This window comes from Chiloscyllium plagiosum, unplaced genomic scaffold (assembly GCF_037043375.1).
Source record: "Chiloscyllium plagiosum isolate Xiang-an unplaced genomic scaffold, Cpla_swu_hap1 HiC_scaffold_53X, whole genome shotgun sequence".
NCBI lineage: Eukaryota > Metazoa > Chordata > Chondrichthyes > Orectolobiformes > Hemiscylliidae > Chiloscyllium > Chiloscyllium plagiosum.
The window spans coordinates 11,206,828-11,232,641 of record NW_028270191.1 but is presented as its reverse complement, the minus strand read 5'-3'; the positions used below and the strand labels follow the sequence as shown (position 1 = coordinate 11,232,641).

Below are 25,814 nucleotides of genomic sequence, written 5' to 3'. Positions count from 1 at the left end.
TTGTTGTACACTTAATGGTCTGTAAGAGACCTCCAGAGCTAACCGACTGAAAAAAAAATCTCTTCTTTCAATGCAAGTTAAAAAGGAAAAAAGACCTCAAGAAACTTATAGAATTCTAATACAAGGAAAGATCTAGGTCCACCGGATCATCTATTGAAGTGAAGAATGACCATCACTTTACAGACATCATTGGTCATCATTGTTGAAATCAAAAGGAACAGAGAGATAATCTAACCCATCTTTGTGATCTTCAGAATTTTGTTTTTCCTGTCTATTTTCCTGTCAAACTATGTATCATTTATCTGTCTTACTCATGAAGTAGTGTGTGTATTTGGTGTTGTAAAGGGGTATTACTCAAAATCACATTATAGATTTGTAATCCTTTCTTTTCTCTCTCACTTATTAAATGAGTTATTTTCTGTTAATGATGAAACCCGGTGTGATTTTCCAGAATAGCAATCAATCTGGGAAATTGGTCATCTTGGTGGTTTAAATGGGTATTTACACATTTGTGACAGACTGTAGAACAGTAGGGCTTATCACCACACTCTTCCCAGGTAAGTTGTGACACTGAAAGAGGTCCTACATCTGTGCTCATTGCAAAATTACATGCTTGCAAAAGAAGACGTTTTGCAAGCATGGGCTGGTTAAACAAAAAAATTCATCCTGCTACAATGCAATGATAACTGGCATTTTCTACTAAGATTAGATTACATTACAGATTACATTACAGTGTGGAAACAGGCCCTTCGGCCCAACAAGTCCACACCAACCCGCCGAAGTGCAACCCACCCATACCCCTACATTTACCCCTTACCTAACACTATGGGCAATTTAGCATGGCCAATTCACCTGACCTGCACATCTTTGGACTGTGGGAGGAAACCGGAGCACCCGGAGGAAACCCACGCAGACACGGGGAGAACGTGCAAACTCCACACAGTCAGTCGCCTGAGGCGGGAATTGAACCTGGGTCTCTGGCGCTGTGAGGCAGCAGTGCTAACCACTGTGCCACCGTGCCGCCCACAAAGATGTTGTTGTTAGTTCAAAAAGGCACTCATATATCAAGTTCAGTGTCAGTATGATACTAAGTATGTAGGCTGTCCATCCCAATGACTGGCTAATTGAACGAAATACCTTGTTCCTTTGATTGTTCGCACTAAGCAGAGAACAGTCCATATTCAACCAGACCATCCTTGAAAATGCAAATTCAAAAATCTGTTAGCTGTAATACCATGATTGGGAAGGACTTGCCGAATAATCATGAGTGTGCTAACTGCTACATTAATAACCAGTTCAAGGTAATCAGTTGAGCTTGCAACATGGTTAATTTACACTTGTTAGAGTGATATCCATTCATACGCATGGACCTGTCCTCCGCAAACAAAAGGAATTGTTCAAGCCTTGTGCCTTTTTAAATTACCCAAGGTTATACAGAGGCTTAGCGAGTTTTAAGAAGATTTATAGCTCGGGTTGAGGTTTTGAATGTAGCTGTGCTCGCTGAGCTGGAAGGTTCATTTCCAGACGTTTCGTTATCCTACTAGGTAACATCTTCAGTGGGCCTCAGGCGAAGCAATGCTGAAAATTCCTGCTTTCTATTTATATGCTTGGGTTTCTTTGGGTTGGTGAAGTCATTTCCTGTGGCGATGTTATTTCCTGTGGTGAAGTCACTTCCTGTTCCTTTTCTCAGGGGGTGGTAGATGGGGTCTAACTCGATGTGTTTGTTGATAGAGTTCTGGTTGGAGTGCCATGCTTCTAGGAATTCTCGTGCATGTCTTTGTTTGGCTTGTCCACGGATGGATGTATTGTCCCAGTCGAAGTGGTGTCCTTCCTCATCCGTATGTGAGGATACTAGTGAGAGAGGGTCATGTCTTTTTGTGGCGAGTTGGTGTTCATGTATCCTGGTGGCTAATTTTCTGCCTGTTTGTCCAATGTAGTGTTTGTTACAGTCCTTGCACGGTAATTTGTAATTTATGTCACTTAATAAATGTCATTTACTGGTGGGTTTAACTGCAGATAAGCTTGAGCCAGGGTGTGTATACACAGGTAGATTCAGCCAGCATCAGGTAGCTGATTGGTCTGTGAAGTGGTGACCAGGTTTTGATGCCTTCTGCCTGCCAACAACTATGCTATTGGCTCCCAGGGGCTGTGAACATTCTGGTCTGGCATGGTTGGGCCGTCAGAAAAGAAGGAGCTATGCTTCTCTTTGAAGTGAAGAGACCTCAAGTCTAAAGAAAGCCAGTTTATTTCTCCTTAGCAGTTGCTGTAAACTGTGACTATTAATAGTCATAAATGTGAACCAGTCGCTCTGTGCCTCCAGCTAACAAAGAAAATTAGCTGGAGAAGTTATGCTGACAAGCAACAAGTCCTGGTAAGCCTAATGGATCTACAAAATAACCCCTGTGGGCACGGTCCACTGTACTGCCTTTCCAATGTTTTCCTCAATCTGTAACAATTGTTTATTTTTGAAAGTCTGCTGATACGTGTACATTGGGAGAGTTTTATAAGTGGATTAGAATTTTAACTGGTAGAGTTATATATCAACAGTTCATAACTGTTTATCCGTATTTAGTGTCATAGTCACAGAGGTGTACAGCACGGAAACAGACCCTTCGGCCCAACTCATCCATGCCAACCAGATATCCTAAATTAATTTGCCAGCATTTGGCCCATATCCCTCTAAACCCTTCCTATTCATATATACATCCAGAGGTCTTTTAAATGTTGTAATTGTACCAGCCTCCACCACTTCCTCTGGCAGTTCATTCCACACACACACTACCTTCTGCATGAAAATGTTGCCCCTTAGGTCCCTTTTAAATGTTTCCCCTCTCACCTTAAACCTCTGCCCTCTAGTTTTGCACTCCCCAACCCAGGGAAAAGACCTGGTTTATTCATCCTGTCCATGCCCTTCATGATTTGATCAGTAAGGTCACCCCTCAGCCTTTGACGCTCCAGGGAAAATATCCCCAGCCTATTCAGCCTCTCCCTGTAGCTCAAACCCTCCAATCCTGGCAACATCCTTGTAAATCTTATCTGAACCCTTTCAAGTTTAACAATATCCTTCCTACAGCAGGGAGACAAGAATTGCACACAATACTCCAAAAGTGGCCTAGCCGCAAGATGACCTCCCAACTTCTATAGGAGAAAGTGAGGACTGCAGATGCTGGAGATCAGAGCTGAAAATGTGTTGCTGGAAAAGCGCAGCAGGTCAGGCAGCATCCAAGGAGCAGGAGAATCGACGTTTGGGGCATAAGCCCTTCTTCAGGAATGAGGAAAGTGTGCCAAGCAGGCTAAGATAAAAGGTAGGGAGGAGGGACTTGGGGGAGGGGCGTTGGAAATGCGATAAGTGGAAGGAGGTTAAGGTGAGGGTGATAGGCCGGAGATGGGGTGGGCGCGGAGAGGTCAGGAAGAAGATTGCAGGTTAGGAAGGTGGTGCTGAGTTCGAGGGTTGGGACTGAGACAAGGTGGGAGGAGGGGAAATGAGGAAACTGGAGAAATCTGAGTTCATCCCTTCTGGTTGGAGGGTTCCTTAACCTCCTTCCACTTATCGCATTTCCAACGCCCTTCCCCCAAGTCCCTCCTCCCTACCTTTTATCTTAGCCTGCTTGGCATACTTTCCTCATTCCTGAAGAAGGGCTCATGCCCGAAACGTCGATTCTCTTGCTCCTTGGATGCTGCCTGACCTGCTGCGCTTTTCCAGCAAAACATTTTCAGCTCCCAACTTCTATACTCAACCACTGACCAATAAAGGAAAGCATACCAAACACCTTCTTCACTATCCCATCTACCTACAACTCCACTTTCAAAGAACTATGAACCCGCACTCCACAGTCACATTGTTCAGCAACACTCCCCAGGACTGTACCAGAAGTGTATAAGTCCTACCTTGATTTGCCTTTCTGAACCTCACATTTATCTAAATTAAACTCCATCTGCCACTCCTCAGCCTATTGGCCCATCTGATCAAGATCCCATTGTAATCTGAGGTAACCTTCTTCACCGTCCACTGCACCTCCAATTTTGGTGTCACCTGCAAACTTACTAACTATACCTCCTATGTTCACATCCAAATCATTTATATAAATGACGAAAAGCAGTGGACCCAACACAGATCCTTGTGGCACTCCACTGGTCACAGGCCTCTCGTCTGAAAAACAATCCTCCACCACCACCCTCTGTCTTCCACCTTTGAGCCAGTTCTGTATCCAAATGGCTAGTTCTTGCTGTATAACATGTGACTGAACCTTGCTAACCCGTCTACTGTGAGGAACCTTGTCGGCCACCTTACTGAAGTCCATGTAGATTGCATCTACCGCTCTGCCCTCATCAATCCTCTTTGTTACTTCTTCAAAAACTCAATCAAGTTCATGAGACATGATTTCCCATGCACAAAGCCACGCTGACTATCCCAATCAGTCCTTTCCAAATACATGTACATCCTGTCTCAGAGCTGGGCTGAGAGGTGGCAAATGGAGTTTAATGCGGACAAATGTGAGGTGATTCACTTTGGACAGAGTAACCGGAATGCAAAGTACTGGGCTAATGGTAAGATTCTTGGTAGTGTAGATGAGCAGAGAGATCTCAATGTCCAGGTACACAGATCCTTGAAAGTTGCCACCCAGGTTGACAGGGTTGTTTAGAAGGCATACAGTGTTTTAGCTTTTATTAATAGAGGGATCGAGTTCGGGAACCATGAGGTTATGCTACAGCTGTACAAAACTCTGGTGCGGCCGCACTTGGAGTACTGTGTACAGTTCTGGTCACCGCATTATAAGAAGGATGTGGAAGCTTTGGAAAGGGTGCAGAGGAGATTTACTAGCATGTTGCCTGGTATGGAGAGAAGGTCTTACGAGGAAAGGCTGAGGGATGTGAAGCTGTTTTTGTCAGAGAGAAGAAGGTTGAGAGGTGACTTAATAGAGACATATAAGATAATCAGAGGGTTAGATTGGGTGGACAGGGAGAGCCTTTTTCCAAGTATGGTGACGGTGAGCACAAGGGAACATAGCTTTAAATTGAGGGGTGATAGATATAGGACAGAAGTCAGAGGTAGTTTCTTTACTCAGAGAGTAGTAAGGGTAGTAGATTTGCCAAGTTTAAGTACATTTAAGTTGTCATTGGACAAGCATATGGACGTACATGGAATAGTGTAGGTTTAAATGGGCTTCAGATTGGTATGACAGGTCGGCGCAACATCGAGGGCCGAAGGGCCTGTACTGCACTGTAATGTTCTATGTTCTATGTACTATTTAATCATGGCTGATGTCATTTCAACTCCACTTACCCACACTCTCCCCGTAGCCCTTAAATTCTTGATCTTGCAAGGAATTATCAATCTCTGCCTTGCCGACATTTAACGTCCCGGCCTCCACTGCACTCCGTGGCAATGAATTCCACAGGTCTACCACACTCTGGCTGAAGAAATGTCTCCTCATTTCCATTCTAAATTGGCCCCCTCTAATTCTAAGGCTGTACCCATGGGTCCAAGTCCCCCCACCGAATGGAAACAACTTCCCAGCGTCTACCCTTTCTAAGCCATGCATTATCTTGTAAGCTTCTATTAGATCTCCCCTCAATCTTCTAAATGCTAATATATACAATCCCAGGATCCTCAGCCGTTCATCATATGTCAGGCCTACCATCCGCGGGATCATCCATGTGAATCTCCGCTGGACACGCTCCAGTGCCAGTGTGTACTTCCTGAGGTGTGGGGCCCAAAATTGGACACAGTATTCTAAATGGCGCCTAACCAGAGCTTTATAAAGTCTCAGTAGCACATTGTTGCTTTTATATTCCAACCCTCTTGAAATAAATGACAACATTACATTCACTTCCTTAATCACAGACTTAATCTGCAAGTCAACTTTTCGAGAATCCTGGACTAGCACTCCCAGATCCCTTTGTACTTCAGCTTTGTGAATTCTCTCACCTTTTAGAAAATAGTCCATGCCTGCATTCTTTTTTTCCAAAGTGCAAGACCTCACATTTGCTCACATTAAATTTCATCAGCCATTCCTTGGACCATTCTCCTAAACTGTCGAGATCCTTCTGCAGCCTCCCCACCTCCTCAGTACTCCCTGCCTGTCCACCTAACTTTGTATCATCGGTGAACTTCGCCAGAATGCCCCCAAGTCCCTTCATCCAGATCATTAATATATAACGTGAACAGCTGCGGCCCCAACACTGAACCCTGCGGGGCACCGCTTGTCACCGGCTGCCATTCCAAAAAATAACCTTTTATCCCAACTCTCTGCCTTCTGTCAGACAGCCAATCCACAATCCATGCCGGTAGCTCACCTTGAACACCATGGGCCCTCACCTTGCTCAGCAGCCTCCCATGAGGCACCTTATCAAAGGCCTTTTGGAAGTCTAGATAGACCACATCCACTGGGTTTCCCTGGTCTAACCTACTTGTCACCTCTTCAAAGAATTCCAACAGGTTTGTCAGGCATGACCTCCCCTTACTAAATCCATGCTGACTTGTTCTAATCTGACTCTGCTCTTCCAAGAATTTAGAAATATCATCCTTAACGATAGATTCTAGAATTTTACCTACAACTGAGGTTAGGCTAATCGGCCTATAATTTTCCATCTTTTGTCTTGATCTTTACTTGAACAAGAGGGTTACAACAGTGATTTTCTAATCATCTGGGACTTCCCCTGACTCCAGTGACTTTTGAAAGATCACAACCAACGCCTTCGCTATTTCCTCAGCCACTTCTCTCAGAACCAGTAGATTTATCAATTTTTAGACCTTTTAGCTTTTCTAGCACTTTCTCTTTAGTAATGGCTACCATACTCAACTCTGCCCCCTGACTCTCCTTAATTGTTGGGATATTACTCCTGTCTTCCACTGTGAAGACTGACACAAAGTACTTATTACGTTCTTCAGCTATTTCCTTATCTCCCATCACTATCCTTCCAACATCGACTTGGAGTGGCCCAATGTCTACTTTTGCCTCTTGTTTGTTTCTTATGTATTGAAAGAAACTTTTACTATCATTTCCAATATTACTGGCAAGCCTACTTGATCCTCTCCTTCCTTATTTCTCTTTTGTTATCCTCTGTTTTTGTAGTCTTCCCAATCTTCTGATTTCCCAGTGCTCTTGGCCACTTTACAGGCTCTCTCTTTCTCTTTGGCACATTTCCTGACTTCCTTTGTGATCCATGGTTGTCTAATTCCTCCCCCCTCCACCCCCAGATAATCTTTCTTTTCTTTGGGATGAACCTCTGTACTGTGTCCTCAATTACAGCCAGAAACTCCTGCCATTGTTGCTCTACTGTCTTCCCCACTAGGCTCTGCTTCCAGTCGATTTTCATTAGTTCCTCTCTCATGCCCCTGTAATTACCTTTATTTAACTGTAACACCATTACATCCGATTTTGCCTTCTCTCTTTCAAACTGCAGACTGAACTCTACCTATGATCGCTGCCTCCTAAGTGTTCCCTTACTTTAGGATCTTTTATAAAGTTTAGCTCTTTACATAAAACTAAGTCCAGAATAGTCTGCTCCCTTGTGGGCTCCATCAAAAGCTGTTCCAAAAAGCTATCCTGTAAGCATTCCATGAATTCCCTTTCTTTGGATCCATCAGAACATTATTTACCCAGTCCACCTGCATATTGAAGTCTTCCATGATCACCGTGACCTTACCTTTCTGACATGCCCCATCTATTTCCTGGTATATCTTGCGCCCCTGGTCCTGACCACTGTTAGGTGGTCTGTACAAAACTCCCATTATGGTTTTTTTTTTGCTATTGTGGTTCCTCAACTCCACCCACACAGACTCCACATATCTGACCCTATGTCATTCAGTGCCATAGATTTAATTTCATTCTTAACGAACAAGCCAACCCTGCCCCTTTAAGACATTTGACAAGGTTCCCCATGGTTAGCAAGATTAGATCACATGGAATACAGGGAGAATTAGCCATTTGGATACAGAACTGGCTTGAAGGTAGAAGGTGGTAGTGAAGCGCTGCTTTTCAGACTGTGACCAGTGGAGTGCCACAAGGATTGGTGTTGGGTCCACTACTTTTCATCATTTATATAAATGATTTGGATGTGAGAATAAGAGGTACAGTTAGTAAATTTGCAGATGACACCAAAATTGGAGGTATAGTGGACAGCGAAGAGGGTTACCTCAGATTACAACGGGATCTTGACCGGATGGGCCAAGGGACCGAGGAGTGCCAGATCGACTAATCTAGATAAATGTGAGGTACTATATTTTGCAAAGGCAACTCAGGGCAGGATTTATACACTTAATGGTAAGGTCCTCGGGAATGTGGCTGAACAAAAAGACCTTGGGAGTGGAGTCTTAGGTAGATAGGACAGTGAAGAAGGCATTCAGTATGCTTTCCTTTATTGGACAGAGCATTGAGTACAGGGGTTGGAAGGTCATGCTGTGGCTGTACGGGACATTGATTAGGCCACTTTTGGAATATTGTGTGCAGTTTTGGAATCCCTCCTATAGGAAGGATGTTATGAAACTTGAAAGAGTTCAGGAAAGATTTACAAGGATGTTGCCAGGATTGAAGGGCTTGAGCTGTTTCCCTGGAGGGTTGGAGGCTGAGGGGTGACCTTTTAGAAGTTTATCAAATCATGAGGGGCCTGGATAGGGTAAATAGCCAAGGTCTTTTCCCCGGGGTGGGGGAGTACAGAACTAGAGGGCATAGGTTTAGGGTGAGAGGGAACAGATTTAAAAAGGGACCTAAGGGACAACTATATCACACAGAGGGTGGTGTGAGTATGGAATGAGCTGCCAGAGGAAGTGGTGGAGGCTGGTACAATTACAACATTGAGAAGGCATCTGGATAAGTATATGAATAGGAAGGGTTTGGAGGGATATGAACCAAGTGGTGGTAATTGGGACTAGATTAATTTAGGATATCCGGTTGGCATGGACGAGTTGGACCGAAGGATCTGTTTCCGTGCTGTACGACTCTATGACTCTAAGTCTTAGAATCAAGATAGACATAGATAAGGTGAATATGATTGCATTAGGTAGGGGAGTTCAAAGCTGGAGGGCATATTTTTAAGGTGAGAAGAGAATGATTTAAAAGGGATTTGAGGGGCAGCTTTTTCCACACAGAGGTGGTTCATATATGGAATGAATTGCCAGTTTTCATGGTGTTAGACAGGAACTTTCAAAAATTGATTGGAGGAGGCTATTTGCAGGTAAATGGATGGTTGGAAAGTGGGAGGCCTTTAAGAACGAGATAACGAGAGTTCAGAGACAATATGATCCTGTTAGTGTGAAGGGCAGGGTTGGTCAGTGTAGGGAATGCTGGATGACTCGAGAAATTTAGGCTCTGGTCAAGAAAAAGGAGGCATGTATTAGGTTGAGTCGGAGTATACTTAAGAGGGGAAATCAGGAGGCAAAAAATGGACATGAGATAGCTTTGGCAAACAGAGTTAAAGAGTATCCAAAGAGACTCAATAAATACATTAAGTGCAAGAGAGTAACTCGGGAGAGAATTGGGCCCTCTAAGGATCAACATGGTCATGTGTGGAACCACAAAAGATGCACGAGATACAAAAGAAAATATTTTGCGTCTGTATTTACTGTGGAGAAGGACATGAAAGCTAGGGAACTTGGTGAAATAAATAATGTCATCAAAAGTGTTCCTATTACTGAAGAGAAGATGCTGGCAGTCTTCAAATACATAAAGGAAGATAAATCCCTGTGACCTGATCAGGTGTTTCCTGGAACTTTGTGGGAAGCTAGGGGAGAGATTGCTGGGCCCCTTGCTGAGGTATTTGTATCATCGATAGGTGAGGTGCTGGAAGTCTGGAGGTTGGCTAATGTAGTGCCATTTTTTAAGAAAGGTTGTAAGGAAAAACCAAGGAACTATCGACCAGTGAGCCTTACGTCAGTAGTGGGTGAGTTGTTGGAGGGGATTCTGAGGGACAGGATTTACATGTATTTGGAAAGGCAAGGACTGATTAGAGATAGTCAGCTTGGCTCTCTGGGTGGGAAATCATTACTCAATAACTTGAGTTTTCTGAAAAGGTGACCAAGAAGATTGATGAAGGCAGAGCTGTAGATGTTGTCTAGATGGACTTCAGCAAAGTGGTCAATAAGGTTCTGCATGGTTGACTGTTTAGTAAGCTTTGATAACACGGGATCGAGGGGAGCTAGCCAATTGGACACAAAATTGACACGAAGGTAGAAGACAGGATGGTGGTGGAGGGTTGTTTTTCAGACTGGAGGCCTGTCACCAGTTGTGTGCACAAGGATCAGTGCTGGGTCCACTGCTTTTCGTCATTTATATAAATGATTTGAATGTGAACATAAGAGGTATAGTTAATAAGTTTTCAGGTGACACCGAAATAAGTGGTGTAGTGGACGGTGAAGAAGATTATCTCAGAGTACAACAGAACCTTGATCAGATGGGCCAATGGGCCCAAGTAGTGGCAGATGGAGTTTGATTTAGATAAATGTGAGGGGCTGCATTTTGGAAAGGCAAATTATGACAGGACTTATACACTTAATGGTAAGGTCCTGGGGAATGTTGCTGAACAAACAGACCTTGGAGTGCAGGTTCATAGTTCCCTGAAAGTGGAGTCGCAGGTAGACAGGATAGTGAAGGCGGCGTTTGGCACGCTTGTTTCATTGGTAATAACATTGAGTATATTGTTGTAGAGGATATCAGTGAGGCCACGTTTGGAATACTGTGTACAATTCTGGTCAAACTTCCATCGGAAGGATGTTGTTAAACTTGAAAAGGTGCAGAAGAGATTTACAAGAATGTTGCTGGGATTCGAGGGTTTGTTGCTGGGACTGGAGGGACGGACTAAATAGGCTGGGAATTTTTTCTCTGGAGCATGGGAGACTGAAGGATGACCTTATAGAGGTTTATAAAATGATGAGGGGCATGGATAGGGTAAATTGACAAGGTCTTTTTCCTAGGGTGGGGGAGTTCAAAAATAGAGAGCATAGGTTTAGGGTGAGAGGAGAAAGACTGAAAAAAGATTGAGGGGTAACTTTTTCACGCAGAAGGTGATGCATGTATGCAACGAGCTGCCAGAGGAAGTGATGGATGCGGGTACAATTACAACATTAAAAGGCAACTGACAGGTATATGAACAGGAAAGGTTTAGAATGATATGGATCAAATGCTGGAAAATGTGACCAAGTCACAGCGGGAGGTTTGGTTGGCACAGATGAGTTTAACCGACGGCTCTGTTTCCGTGCTGTATGACTTGCTGACTATGACTCTAGCCAGAGGAAGTGGTCGATGCAGGTACAACATTTAAAAGACATTTGGACAGATACGTGAATAGCAAAGGCTGAGAGAGATATGGGCCAAATGTAGGCAAGTAGGGCTAGTTTAGTTTGGGAAACTTGGTTGGCATGGACCATTTGGACCAAAGGGGCTGTTTTCCCCGCTGTATGACTCGATAAGCCTCTTCAACTTCCAAATTAAAATTCATAATATAGATTAGAGCAAAAAATATCTGGTTGATATAAAACTATTACACATTTGCACTTTGGATAGTATAACTACACAGAACAGCTTTATTTAACGAACAAGATCCTGACAACAGTAATTTTGTGGCAGAAATGAATCAGCATGCAAGTTTGTCCGTGGTACAAACTCAACCTAACTTAGTGGAAATAAAAAATACTGACTTTGCTGTTTATATGCACTAATGTACATATTTTCTGGGCTTCAGTTGCTAGAAAACCAGACAAGTTGAAATCAAACATTCTTATCATGACAGTGGCTGCAATAGCTCTCCTTGGTCCCTTGCCCTCAGATCTAAAATTCACAGTTAACGTTTACTGTAGTCATGAACTTTACAAAACATTTTCGGGGAAAAAAAATACCTGAATCCAGGGATGGCCTTTGCAAAGTAAACTACTTTCTGTATGCTGTAAGAGACCAGATCAGCCAGATGAGGCAGCATAGGTAGTTTTTCACTCCTCATGGGACTGTTGGTGCCATCTTGAATCATCCCAAAGATGGAGAAATCCAATTTTGGTAACTCTGACATATCTGTGCAAATCATAGAATAAAATCCAATGTGATCATTGTCCTTGGTGATTATTTCCAACAGCCCTGATATCTATCTGAAATACAGTGAACAGCCCACCTAAAATACACAGTTGACAGCAATTATTGATGAAAGTAGAAGAGCTAAATTTGTTGTCTGAAGGCATTGTTTTTGGTGTCCACGAGAAACTCCATTCTCTGACTATGGTCTTCATCCCTGGAACCTGCATGATCGTGAAGCAGACCACTTGGAACCTTGGTGTTGTGTTTGACTCTGAGATGAGTTTCTGACATATGCACAACAGGACCAAGCTTACCAACTTCCACTTCTCAAACATACAAGCAAACAGTGGGAGGTGAGTGAAGAAGGGATGGAAAACCTCCATTTTAACTGGAGGTTTGAAGACAGAGGCCATAATTCTTGTCAAGTAATGTTTGAGAGCTGAAATGATGAAGAAGGTGTCAACTTCAGATGAAATGTTAAACTAAGTTCCATTCTGTTCTAGTGGAACAGGTGTATGTCAAAATTCTCTTGAAGATGAGAAAGGTACCCTAGTATTGTTGACTGGGAGTAAGGTGGAGATTGAGAGATTAATAGAGCTTTTTAATCATCCTGGTCAGAGGTGTTATGACACGTGTCTGGAGCGAGTGGGACTTGAACCTGGGCATCCTGGCCCAGAAGTAAGGACACTACCACTGCACCACAAGACAGCTCCATCCCCTTCCTACCCCATCTTCTGTGCAAGAAACCTTTGTTGTTAAACAAATTCTGCAGCCTGTGTGACCAAGTTTCAGTGAATGATCACACATTAACTAAAATAAAATCTATCAAGTCAGCTTTCATTCTAGGATCTGACTTGTCCAGTAGGAGCAACATCCTTGCAGGAGGGTTTGCTAGTGCTGTTGGGAGGTTAAACAAGTTTGGCAGGCAAAGGGGGACACCGTGCGCTAGTTGAATAGTGATTGAGTGTATCTTACAAAAGGAACCTAGACAGACGGAATTCAGACAAGTTGAGTCTCAAGGGAGTAAGGGGCGTCTGAATGGCCTGCACTTTAATGCTCGGAGTATTATTTGTAATAGGTTAAGGATGTGGATTGTCACGTGGAATTGTGAGGTTGTTGCCATCACAGAGATATGGTTGAGGGAGGGACAGGACTGGCAATTCAGCATTCCGGGGAATAGGGTCTTCAGGCAAGATAGGGGAGGGTGTAAAAGAGGAGATGGTGTCACATTACTAATTAAGGAGTCAGTTGCTGCAGTAAGGTTGGATGATATCTTGGAAGAGTCATCAAATGAGGCTTTGTGGGTAACACTTAGGAATAAAAAGTGGACAGTCACACTGTTTGGAATATATTATAGGACCCCAAACCGTCAGCAGGCAAGAGAGGAGCAGATATGTAGACAATTCACTGAGGTGTGCAAAAACAATAACAGGGTAATTATGTCAGGCAATTTCAACATCCCCAATATTATCTGTGATAATCCTAGTAAAAAGAGTTTAGAGGGGGCAGACTTCTTGAAATGTGTTTTTTATCAGAGAGATTGTCTAACAAGTGCAGATCCAATTCTAGGGAATGAAGCCGGACAGGTATTTGAGGTAGCAATGGGGAAACATTGTAGCGCAAGTGACAACACCGTACACTTTCAGTTTATTGTGGGAAAGGAGAAAGATGGTGTCCAAAAATTGGATTGAGGGAAGGCAGATTTTATGAAAACAAGGCAGGATCTGGCAAGGTAAACTTGTGGGTAAATCTACAGCAAAACAGTGGGGGGTGTTCAGAAAGGAAATAGGGGAAGAGAACAGGCCCAACATGTTCACTTTAGGGTGAAATGTACGAGCAACAAGCCCAGAGAATCCTGGATGGCTAGGAATATTCAAGACTGGATAAGAAGGAAAAAAGAGAGGTGCATAACAGGTACAAAGTGAGCAAACCAATGGAGGCCCGAGTGGAGTGTAAAAATTCCAATGGGGAGCTCAAGAAAGCAATTAGGAGAAAAAAAAGAGGGGATATGAGAAAACACCGGTGGGCGAGATTAGGGAGAATCCCAAAGTCTTCTCTACGTATATTAGGGGGACAAGGATAACCAGGGAAAGAGAAGGGGCCATTAGGAACCAAGGGGAAAATCTCTGCTTGAAGCCAGAGGACATTGGCAGAGTATTAAATGAATACTTCACATCTGTCTTCAACCAGCAGGAGAACATAGGTACAAAAGAATTTTGATTGATATAAGACATGAGGAGGTATTAGAGATTTTGGCAGACTTAAAAGTCGTCAAATGCCTAAGTCCAGATGAGCTGTATCCCAGGATGTTGTAGAAATCGAGGGAGGAAATGTAAGTGGCCCTGACTCAAATTTTTAAATCCTCTCTGGCCACAGGGGAGGAGCCAGAGGATTGAAGGGCAGCTAATGTGGTTCCACTTTTCAAGAAAGATGTTAATGATAAACCAAGGAATTACAGACCACTGAGTCTCACATCAGTGTTAGGGAAACTAGTGGAGAAAATTTGGAAGGAGAAAATTACTCTCCACTAGGACAGGCACGGCTTTATCAGAGGTAGGTCATGTCTAATAAATCTAGTTGAAATTTTCAGAGGTGACCAAATGTGTATATGAGGGTTGTGCAGTTTTGTTTGGTATAGTTTATATGGTTTTCAGCAAAGTCTTTGACAGGGTTCCATATGGGAAACTATTAAAGAAGGTAAAAGCACATGGGACCGAGGTAACTTGGCAACTTGGATCCAAAACTGTCTAAGTGATAGGAAACAGAGGGTGATGGTAAAATGCTGTCTGTGTGACTGGTGCAATGGCATATTATAGGGATCAGTACTGGGTCCCTTATTGTTTGTGTTATTCATAAATAATGGAGGTGAAAACATGGTTGGTGGCATGATAAGTTTGCAGATGACACAAAGATTAACTGGGTGGTCGACAGTGAGGAGGAAGCTGTTAGGTTACAGAAGGATATAGGTGGGTTGGTCAGATGGGTAGATCAGTGATAGGTGGAATCAAATGAATCCCTTGAGGAATATAAGGGTTCAGGTTTTAGGTTTGCTCGCTGAGATGGCAGGTTTGTTTTCTACAACCAATATCAGGGTTTTAGGAGTACACTTAAGAGGGAAATTAGGAAGGCAAAAACAAGACACAAGATAGAGTAAAGGAGAATCCAGAGAGATTCTACAAATATATTAAGGGTGAAAGAGTAACTAGGGAGAGGATGAGGTCCCTTTAAGACCAACATGGCTGTCCTTGTGTGAAACCACAGGAGATGGGTGAGATCCTAAACAAATATTTCCCATCAATTTTTATTGTGGAGAAAGACATGGAAACTAGGGAACTCAGGGCAACAATCAGTGATGTCTTGAAAAGAGTCTACATTACCGAAGAGGAGGTGCTCGAGGTCTTAAAATGCATTGGGATGATGCTGTTACTTTAAAAAGGTTATAGTGTCCTGGATTTCTTTTGAAGAAAGGTTGTAAAGGCAGAGGTGCCAAAGTGTATACTGGAGATGGCCTAAGTCAACAATCAGAGGAGGCCTTTAAGACATTTTTAAAACAATTGTAACAATGGAAGGTGAGTGGCCAGTTCTCCCAGATCAGGCTTTCTAATTTTTTAGCGGTTGCAGTAGAAACTGTTTGGGTCCCAGAAGGGTTGCAAGCTTCAGTGAATGATTTCTAACAGTGACTTTCTCTGAAATTTCTCTTGACGTGTTCCCTGCTGGATTGGAGAACTGTACGAAGAATCTGTGTCTGAATTAACCTTTTTGCCAAGAGGTGTGTATATGGGATGTTACTATATTGGAAATTAGTAAAAGGTACTACACCTATTGTTTGGTTAAGTTTTGCACGAGTAAGCTATTCTAAATTCCTCTTTTTTTTTGTATTTTAACTACAGTATTTAAATAAATTGTCTTTTGTTTAATGTTGAGTAGTTTGACCAGCTGAATCACATTTGGACTAAACACTATGCATCTACCTTTAAAGTAAGATAAAGTTCGGATCTAGGCTACAATTGCGAGGGGGTCTGGTCTGGTCCATAACAGCATAAAAAGTAGAAAAATTCCCTGGACCTGATCAAGTGTATCCCAGGACATTGTGGGGAGCTGGGGAAGAAATTGGTGGGCCCCTAGCAGAGATATTTGATAGCTATGGGTGAGGTGCCAGAAGACTGGAGGGTGATTAATGTTGCGCTATGATTTAAGAAAGCTACAAGGAAGAGTGAGGGAACTACAGACCAGTGAACCTAAGTTGTGGGTACGTTGTTGGAGGGGATTCTGAGCAACAGGATTTACATGCATTTGGAAAGGCAAGGAATGAAAGTGGCATCACAAGTAGACAAGGTGGTAAAGAAGGTGTTTGGCATGCTTGCCTTCATCAATCAGAGCAGTGAGGACAGGAATCAGACGTCATGTACAAGATATCGTAAGGCCACATTTGGAGTACCATGTACAATTCTGGTCACCCTGCTAGAGGATGGATGTTATTAAACTAGAAATGGTGCAAAAACAGATTCACAAGGATGTTAGTGAGAGTGGAATGTTTGAGTTATAAGGAGAAGCTGGATAGGCTGGGACTTTTTTCACTGGAGCACAGGAGGCTGAGGGGTGACCATATAGAGATTTTTAAAATCATAAGGAGGTGAATAGTCAAAGTCTTTTCCCAGGGTAGGGGAGTCCAAAATGAAAGGGCAGAGGTTTAAGGTGAGAGGGGAAAATTTTTTAAAGGATCCACGGGGCAACATTTTCCATAAAGAGGGTGGTGCGTGTATGGAACGAGCTGCCAGAAGAAGTGGTAGAGGCGGTTACAATTGCAACATTTGGAAGACATTTGGACAGGTACACAGATAGGAAAGGTTTAGAGGGATGTGGGGCAAATACAGGGAAATGGGACTAGTTCAGTTTAGGGAACTTGGTCGGTATGGACGATTTGGGCCGAAGTGTCTGTTTTCAGTATGTATGAGTGTATGACAAGGGAGTACTCAAAGAATGGCAGTGTAGTGACTGGAACGAGGTCAGCCAGGTAGAATATGAGTTCCCTGACTGGGGCTATTAACCTGGTCCAATAAGAGTCCTGGCTGACAGATGTAAACAGGAATGTCAGAGGTTCTGCTCACTCTAGGAGCCAGCTCTGAGCTAGCTGGGTTCATGTCGTGTACTATGCATGTGTAAATAAAGAGTAACTTGGATACCGGCCTTCATGGAGTGATTTCAGGCAGGATACCAGGACGCTCAGAGGAACAGAGGGATCTTGGGATGTTTGTTCACAGATCCCCAAAAGTAGCAGGACAGGTTAACAGGGTCATTAGGAAGGCACATGGGACACATACCTTTAATAGGGTAGGTAAGGCAGCATATGGGACACATGCTTTTATCAGTCATGGCATAGATTATAAGAGCAGGGAGGTTATGTTGCTGTTGTAAAGAACTCGGGGCGGCACGGTGGCACAGTGGTTAGCACTGCTGCCTCACAGCGCCAGAGACCCGGGTTCAATTCCCGCCTCAGGCGACTGACTGTGTGGAGTTTGCACGTTCTCCCCGTGTCTGCGTGGGTTTCCTCCGGGTGCTCCGGTTTCCTCCCACAGTCCAAAGATGTGCAGGTCAGGTGAATTGGCCATGCTAAATTGCCCGTAGTGTTAGGTAAGGGGTAAATGTAGGGGTATGGGTGGGTTGCGCTTCGGCGGGGCGGTGTGGACTTGTTGGGCCGAAGGGCCTGTTTCCACACTGTAAGTAATCTAATCTAATCTAAAAAAAACTTTGGTTAGACCACAGCTGGAGTACTGTGTGCAGTTCTGGTCTCCGCACTATTGGAAGAAGGCTGTGATTGCACTGGAGCGAGTGCGCAAGAGGTTCACAGGACGTTTCCAGGGAAGGTGCAATCCTGCTATGAATACGTTTTCTTTGCAACAGAAAGGTTGAGGGCTGACCTGCTAAAGCTGTATAAAGATTATGAAGGAGATGGACAGGGTGGATAGAAAGGAACTGTTCCCCTTAGTCAAAGGGTCAAAAACAAGGGGTCAAAGGGTCAACATAATTTTGAGGTGAAAGGCAGGAGGTTTGGAGGAGCTTTGATGAAAATAGTTTTCATCCAGAGGGTGGTGGGGGTCCAGAATGCACTGCCTGGGAGGGTAGTTGAGGCAGGTAATCTCATAACCTTTGAAAGGTACTTGGATAAGCACTTGAAATGTCACCACGTTCAAGCCAAAGGGCCTAGTGCAGGAGAGAGGGACTAGTGTAGATTTAGTGTAGCTTTGATAGTACAGACTCGATGGACGAAAGGGCGTATTCTGTACCGTACAATGCTGCGATGCTTGTACCATTAGAATGTGAAAGTGACCACAAAAAGCAACAGCAAAATACTGCAGATGCCGAAAATCTGAAATAAAAACAAAGTGCCGGAGAAACTTGGTAGGTCTGACAACATCTGTGGAAAGAAAAACAGTTAACGCTTTGAGTCCAGGTGAGTAGCACGGATGCATTTAAGGGAAAGCTAGATAAGCACTTATGGGAGAAAATAACAGAAGTTTACAAGAACGTAACAAATATAAATAATCAGAGCAAGAGTAGGCCATTCAGCCCCTCAAGCCTGCCTTTCCATTTAATAAGGTTATGACTATTGTAAGACCATAAAATCACACAAAATAGGGCCATTTGATCCCTCAAGCCTGCTCTATGATTCAATAGGATCACAGCTGATCTGACATTCCTCATATCCACTTTCCTGCCCTTTCCCCCTAGGATCAATCACCCTAATGTTGATCGGGGTTACATGAAAAAGACTGGAGAAGGCTTATGTGGAGTGTAAATAGTGGCCTTGGATTTCCTGACTGATCAAGAATCTATCTTGTCCTTAAATGGACACAAGGATGCTGGCTCTCTGTGGCAAAACTCCAAAGACTCTCAACTCAGAAGAAATTCCCCCTCATCTCAGTCTTAAATTGGTGCCCTTTTATTCTGAGACTATGCCCCCTGGTCCTTGACTCTCCCATGTGGGGAAACATCCTCTCAGCATTTACCCTGTCAAGCTCCTTAGGAATCTTATATGTTTCAGTGAAGTCATCTCTCATTCTTCAAAGCTCTAGTGAGTAGAGTCCCAGGGACAAGATTAGAGTGGTGCTGGAAAAGCACAGCAGGTCAGGCAGCATCTGAGGAGCAGGAAAATCGATGTTTCGGGTAGGAACCCTTCCTGATGAAGAGTTTTTGCCCAAAATGTCAATTACTTAACCTATCAATATCTCTCTGTAAACTGTCTCCTTCTCACAATCTGCCTTTCCACCTATTCTTCTGTTACCTGCAAATTTAGCTACAGTACATTCACTTCCTTCTTCCAAGTCATTAATATATATTGTAAACAGTGGAGGTCCAGCACTGATTACTGTGGATCCCACTGTACATGGGTTGCCAGCCTGAAAAAGAACCCCTTATTCCCATTCGCTGTTCCCTGCCCATGAGCCAATTCTCTATCCATGCCAATATACTACCTCCAACACTGCAGGCTCTTATGACATAACCTTTTGTGAGGTACTTGTCAAATGCTTTCTGGAAATTCAAATACAGTGCATCTACTGGATCCCCTCTGTTCACTCTGCTTGAGACTTCCTCAAAAATCTCTAATAAATTAGTCAGACACGATTTCTCTTTCATGAAGCCATGCTGACCCTGGTTGATTAGACAGTCATTTTCCAAATGTTTGGCTATTACTTTCTTAACAATCGACTCCAATCCTTTTCCAACTGCCCCAGGAGTCAACTCTTCTTTAGTGCCAGAAGAAAGCGAGGACTGCAGATGTCGAGAGTGTGGGGCTGGAAAAGCACAGCCGGTCAGGCAGCATTCGAGGAGCAGGAGAGTCGATGTTTTGAGCATAAGCTTTTCTGACATTGCTGATGAAGAGTTTATGCTCGAAATGTTGACTCTCCTGCTCTTTGGATGCTGCCTGACCAGCTGTGCTTTTCCAGCACCACACTTGTTGACTCTTTTGTGTCAGCTGCTCATCGCCTTCAACTCCTCAATATTTCAAAAATCTATCCACCTCCTGTAAGTACTTTTGAGTGACCTCGCCTCCACTACCCTCTGAGAGGAGAACTTCCTTCAGATCTCAGCTTTAAATGAGTATTCCCTTCTTCTGTAACTATGTCCCCTAGTTTGAGGTTCACCCACTAGTGGAAACATCTTCTCAACATCTACCCTGTCCCTCAGAATCTTGCGTGTTTCAATACAATCACCTTAATGCTGATCGGGTTACATGAACAAGGAGGACACTTATGTGGAGACTAAACAGCAATCTGGAGCTGTTAGGTTAAATTGTCTGTATCTGTGCGACAAATACTTTGTGAGTATGACATACCTATAGATAGATTGCAACCTTCTGGGAAGGATGCAGTGAAAGAATCGAAACCAAAAGTATCAGCTGAGCAGAGATTCTGTGACGCATCAGTAGAAGTGGATTGCTCGGATTCTTCCATTTTAGATTCATCCCGGACTGGTGGCTACAACAAAAAATATAATGACAGGTTCATGTTATTTCCAAGGTTGTCATACACAGTTTATGGGCACAGAAAATACAAGCAGGAGTCATAAATGGTGGTAGATATTTAAACAACTAACAGGGGGAGGCGGCTCCAGAATACACTTCCTCAATCTTGGTAGCCCAGCTCAAAAGACAATGATTAAGCTCTTGCTTTCACCTTCAGCCGAAAGTGCTGAGTGAATGGTTAATCACAGCCTGCTCCTGAGTTCCCGGCCATGGATGCCTGACTGCAACCAATTCGATTCACTCCACTTAATATTAAAACAACAGAAGGCACCGGATATTGCAAATGCTTCAGTCCGAGACAACATTCTGGCAATAGGAGAAAATGAGGATTGCAGATGCTGGAGATCAGAGTCAAAAAGTGTGGTGCTGGAAAAGCACAGCAGGTCAGGCAGCATCCGAGGAGCAGGACTTTTCAAGCATAAGCTCTTCATCAGGAATGTGGGCCATAGCATTCTGGCAATAGCATTGAAGACTGGTGCTCCAGATCTTGCTGCTCCCCTAGCCAAGCTGTGAGTAACTCATCTCCTCTCTCCCTAAAGCCTAATTACCAGGCTCAAGTTAAGAATGTGAGAGAATATTCTCACTTGCCTGGATGGATGCAGATCCAGCTAAACTCTAAGCTCAACACTATCCAGGACAAAGCAGCCTGCTTGATTGGTACCACATCCAACACCTTTAATATTCTCTCCCTCCACCTCTGAAGCACAATAGCAGCAGTGCATACCACCTACAAAATGCATACTAAGCAACTCATCAGAGGTGCTTTTATATGACCTTCCAAACCTGCAACTTCTATCACGTAGAAGGACAAGGACAGCAGATGCACCACTACCTGCAAGTTCCCGTCCAGGCCAAGCCATTCACTATCCTGACTTGGAAATATATCATCCTGTGTGGAACTATAAGACTATATGATGTAGGAGCAGTGTGAGGGCATTTTGCCCTCTGCCATTCCATCGTGGCTGATACGTTTCTCAATCCCATTCTCCTGTCTTCTCCCTGTAACAGTTGATTCCCCTTGATCAAAAACCTGTCTACCTCTGTCTTAAATATACTCATGACTTGGCCTCGACAGCTTTCTGCAGCAGAATTTCACAGATTAACCACCATCATGTTGAAGAAATTCCCCCTCATCAGAGCTCTAAAGGGTCATTCCCTTCACTCTGAAGCTGTGCCCTCGGATCCCAGTCTCTCCTCCAAGTGGAAACATCTTCTCCATGTCCACTCTATCCAGGCCTCTCAGTATTCTGTAAGTTTCAATCAGATCCCCCCCATCATCCATCTCAACCCCATCGAGTACAGACCCAGAGTCCTCAACCCCTCCTCATACGACAAGCTCCTCATACGACAAGCCCCTCATCCCCAGCATCATTCTTGTATCCCCCTCCAAGGCCAGCACATCCTTCCCTAGATACAGGGCCCCAATACTGCTCACAATATTCCAAACCTGGTCTAACCAGTGCATTATACAGCCTCAGCAGTACATCCCTGCTCTTGTGTTCTAGCCCTCTTGAAATTAAGGCTAATGTTGCATTTGCCTTTCAAACTGCCAACTGAACCTGCATGTTAACCTGAAGGGAATCCTGAACTAGGGCTCCCAAGTCCCTTTGTGCATCAGATTTCCAAAGCCTTCCCCCACTTAGAAAGTAGTCTGCACCTCTATTCTTCCCATCAAAGTACATAACCTCACACTTTCCCACACTGTACTCTATCTGTGACTTCTTTGGTCACTCCCGGAGCCTATCCAAGTTGTTCTGAGCCTCCCTACTTCCTCAACACTACCTACCCCTCCACCTATCTACGTGGCATCTGCAAATGTAGCAGCAATGCCCTCAGTTCCTTTGTTCAGATCGTTAATGCATAACGTGAATAGTTATGGTCCCAACATGGAGCCCTGCGGAACTCCACCATTCACCGACTGCCTTCCTATAAAAGACCCCTTTATCCCCACTCTCTGCCTTCTGCCAGTCAAGCAATATTCTATCTATGCTAGTACTTTGCCTTATATTATTGTATGTCTCAAAGTACCTACATCAGGCAGACTGCAGTGGCTTGACAAGGGAACTCACCGCTCTCCAGGGCAATTGCGGATGGGCATTAAGTGCTATATGCTGAAAAAAAATCACATTTAGCTGCTCCAGATAATGTTGCTTTTCAAAACAGTGAGGCAGATAATTGGAGACTGAATGGCAGAGATTTTGGATGAAGGAAATACCACCTGCTGAGTACCCTCTGATTGTACCAAACATAAGGCCAATCAAAGAAGCAAGTACAAGGGAAATAGAAACCTCGATAAGCTTTGAACTGAAAGCAGACTTCTCTGCCCCTCTCTCCCTCTTTTAGTGTGGGGAAAAAGACAGAAAAAAATTTAAAAAAAGCTCAAAGCATAAGAAGTCTAAAAAGAACAGGTCCATTGGATCAACAATTGAAGTGAAGGAAGATGTAAAGACCACTTTTGTTTTGGACTGTGGACTAAAACATGGGAAAATGTACTGCAATCAGTAAAGGAAAAAGTGGAAAAAAGATGTAACAATTTTAAAAACAAGTTGTGAGTTATAGTGACAGTGTTGTCCTTTTTCAAGGAGTAGGGGAGAACATTCGGACAAACACATGGTTATAAGGCATCTGGATAAATCCATGGCTAGGAATGGTTTAGAAGGATATGGGCCAAGTGCAGGGAAATGGGGTTAGCACAGATGGACATTTTGGTCAGCACGGACCAGTTTGAGCCCAAGGGCCTGTCTCTGTGTTGTATGACTCTATGACATTGGTTCCTTGTGTGTATGCACATATGTTCAGGGCATTTTTGCACACAGACAGTCTTTAATTGATTTTTCAATCGGCCAGTTGTTGTGGGCTCACAAGGACTCACCATTGTCACAGCGACTTAATCAGTTTTCAGGCAAATGGCTACAGCCTTATATATGGACATTACAGGAGCAACATCTGGCCTGAAAAGAGAAAGCACCTTAATCTCTCTTTCTCTGCCCCTGCTGTGAGGAGAGGTAACTGAAATGCTGCCAGTATTAGTTCTCATCATTTCCCTGTAAACTGATCTCTCTGCAAATTGGTTGGTGAAAAGGAAAAGAGGAAAACGACCTTAGAGACACTGAAAGGGACAAACTTTCAACCAGTGAAGGTAAGATAGCATTAGTATGCTATTGGTGTGTCAAATTATAGAAGAATCACTTTGTGAACTGCTGACCTCTCCTACTTCACTCCAATTGTCTCTGGTCATACACTAATCTTACCACCTGACATACTACTGTTTCTTATCTTTCTCTCTACTGTGACCAAGCTAAGCTGAAAGTGGGAGCCCGTGATCCATACAAGATAGTCAGGTGAGTTAGAACAGAAATTGCTGGAAAATCTCAGCAGGTCTGGCAGCTTCTCAGAACAGAAAGCAGAGTTGGCATTTCGGATTCAGTTCTGAAGAAGGATTGCCTGACCCGAAATGTTAACTCTGTTTTCTCTCAACAGATGCTGCTAGACCTGCTGAGATTTTCCAGCAATTTCTAATTTTGTTTCATTTCCAACATCTGCAGTTCTTTTGGTTTTGAGTTAGTAAAGGGAATTGTGGACCTGACTACAGGAAGAGAAATTGCTTATGTCATCTTAACATTTTAAATCAACATCACAGTAGAGAGAGAGATAAGAAACTGTAGTGTGTCAGGTGATAAGATTAGTGTATGACCAGAGACAATTGGAGTGAAGTAGGAGAGGTCAGCAGTTCACAAAGTGATTCTTCTATAATTTGACACACCAATGTGGAAATACTGGGGCAGTTAGACAGATTTTTGTAATTAGAGGAAGAACAATGGGAAGATTGATTAAGGCTATTTAGAAAATTGTAGGAAATCTGCATAGGCATACCAAGATGTACAAAATTAGCCATTTAAAGTCCAGTTTGAAAACAATGCTCATGCAGGGAAAGAGACTAGAGGATTTGCTTAGCTTGGAAATAGAAGATTTGTAGTAACGCTCATAGAAAATATACATTACAGTTTGGAACAGGCAGGAAGTGAGACAGAAAGCTGTCAGGGCTGTATCTGTTCAATATCAGGACACAGAACATAAAGACTATTAGGAGCAAGGGTGTTTTTGATTTTTAAATCAGTGAGCAAAAATGGAATGAGGTCCAAATTTGAGCTGCGAAATCCACATCCACAAGGTGTAGGAGAAAAGTTATAGAATCATAGAATCCCTACAATGTGGAAACAGACCATTTGGCCCAACAAATCCGCACAGACCCTCCGAACAGTAACCCATCCAGACCCATTTCCCACCCTACTACTCTACATTTCCCCTGACTAATACACCTAACCTACACATCCCTGAACACTATGGGTAACTTAGCATTGCCAATTCACCTGACTTGCACAGCTTTGGACTATGGGAGGAAACCAGAGCACCCGGAAGACACAGGGAGAATGTCCAAACTCCACACAGATAGTTGTCCAAGGCTGGAATTGAACCCGAGTCCCTGTTGTTGAGAGACAGCAATGCTAACCACTTGTTTGGCTAACCACAGATAGCCATACAATAATGGAAGCCAAACATTAAAATGTACACATTAGAGAATAGCTGGAACATGGAGGAGAAATCAAAGTGAATTCTGAAGAGCTGTGGCGTTTTCAAAGGATCATAGAATTTTACATTACAGAAGGAGACCCATTGTGTCTGCACTGGCTTCTGAACGATCTACCCAGCTAGTCCTCAATAAGGTCACCTTTTAATCTTCTCTGCTCCAAGGAGAATAAGCTTAATTTCTCTAATCTTTTCTTGTATCTAAACTCCCTCATTCTTGGTATCATTCTAGTATATCTCCTCTCCACTCTCTCCAAGGTTTGAATATCCTTCCTCAAATAAGGGGCCCAGAACTGAACACAATGCTCCAAACGTGGTCTGACCAATGATTTGTAGAACTATGGCATCACTTCCTTGCTTTTATACTCTATGCCTCTATTTATAAACCCAAGGATCCTATAAGCCTTCTTATCAACAGTTTCAACTTGCCTGCCCGCCTTCAGAGAATCAAGCATGTGAACCCCGAGGTCCCTCCCCTCCTGTACTCCCCTCAAAGTTACATCAATGAACCTGTATTGTCTCTCTTTATTTCTTCTACCTAAGTTACCTCTCATTTCTCTGCACTGAAATGCATCTGCGAGGTGGCTGCCCATTTGGCCAATTTGTCAATGTCTTTCTGAAGTTGCATAGCATCATCCTCATAGCTCACTATTCTTTCTGGCTGAGTGTTATGTGCAAATTTCGAATTCTGCTCTCAAAAC

At 43.5% G+C, this 25,814-nt stretch overlaps 1 protein-coding gene across 9 annotated transcripts in view; it reads right to left on the bottom strand.

Moving 5' to 3' along the window:
- The window catches only part of LOC122543385 (vitamin D3 receptor B-like), a 301,872-nt gene that overhangs the window by 59,097 nt on the left and 216,961 nt on the right, over positions 1-25,814 (bottom strand). For all 9 annotated transcript variants that reach the window (XM_043682066.2, XM_087985641.1, XM_087985644.1 and 6 more), the window contains 2 exons: positions 20,338-20,479; positions 11,834-12,002 (listed from right to left, as the gene is read on the bottom strand). In XM_043682066.2, coding sequence (XP_043538001.1) covers positions 11,834-12,002; positions 20,338-20,479 — 311 coding nt within the window. The remainder of the gene's footprint in view (positions 1-11,833; positions 12,003-20,337; positions 20,480-25,814) is intronic.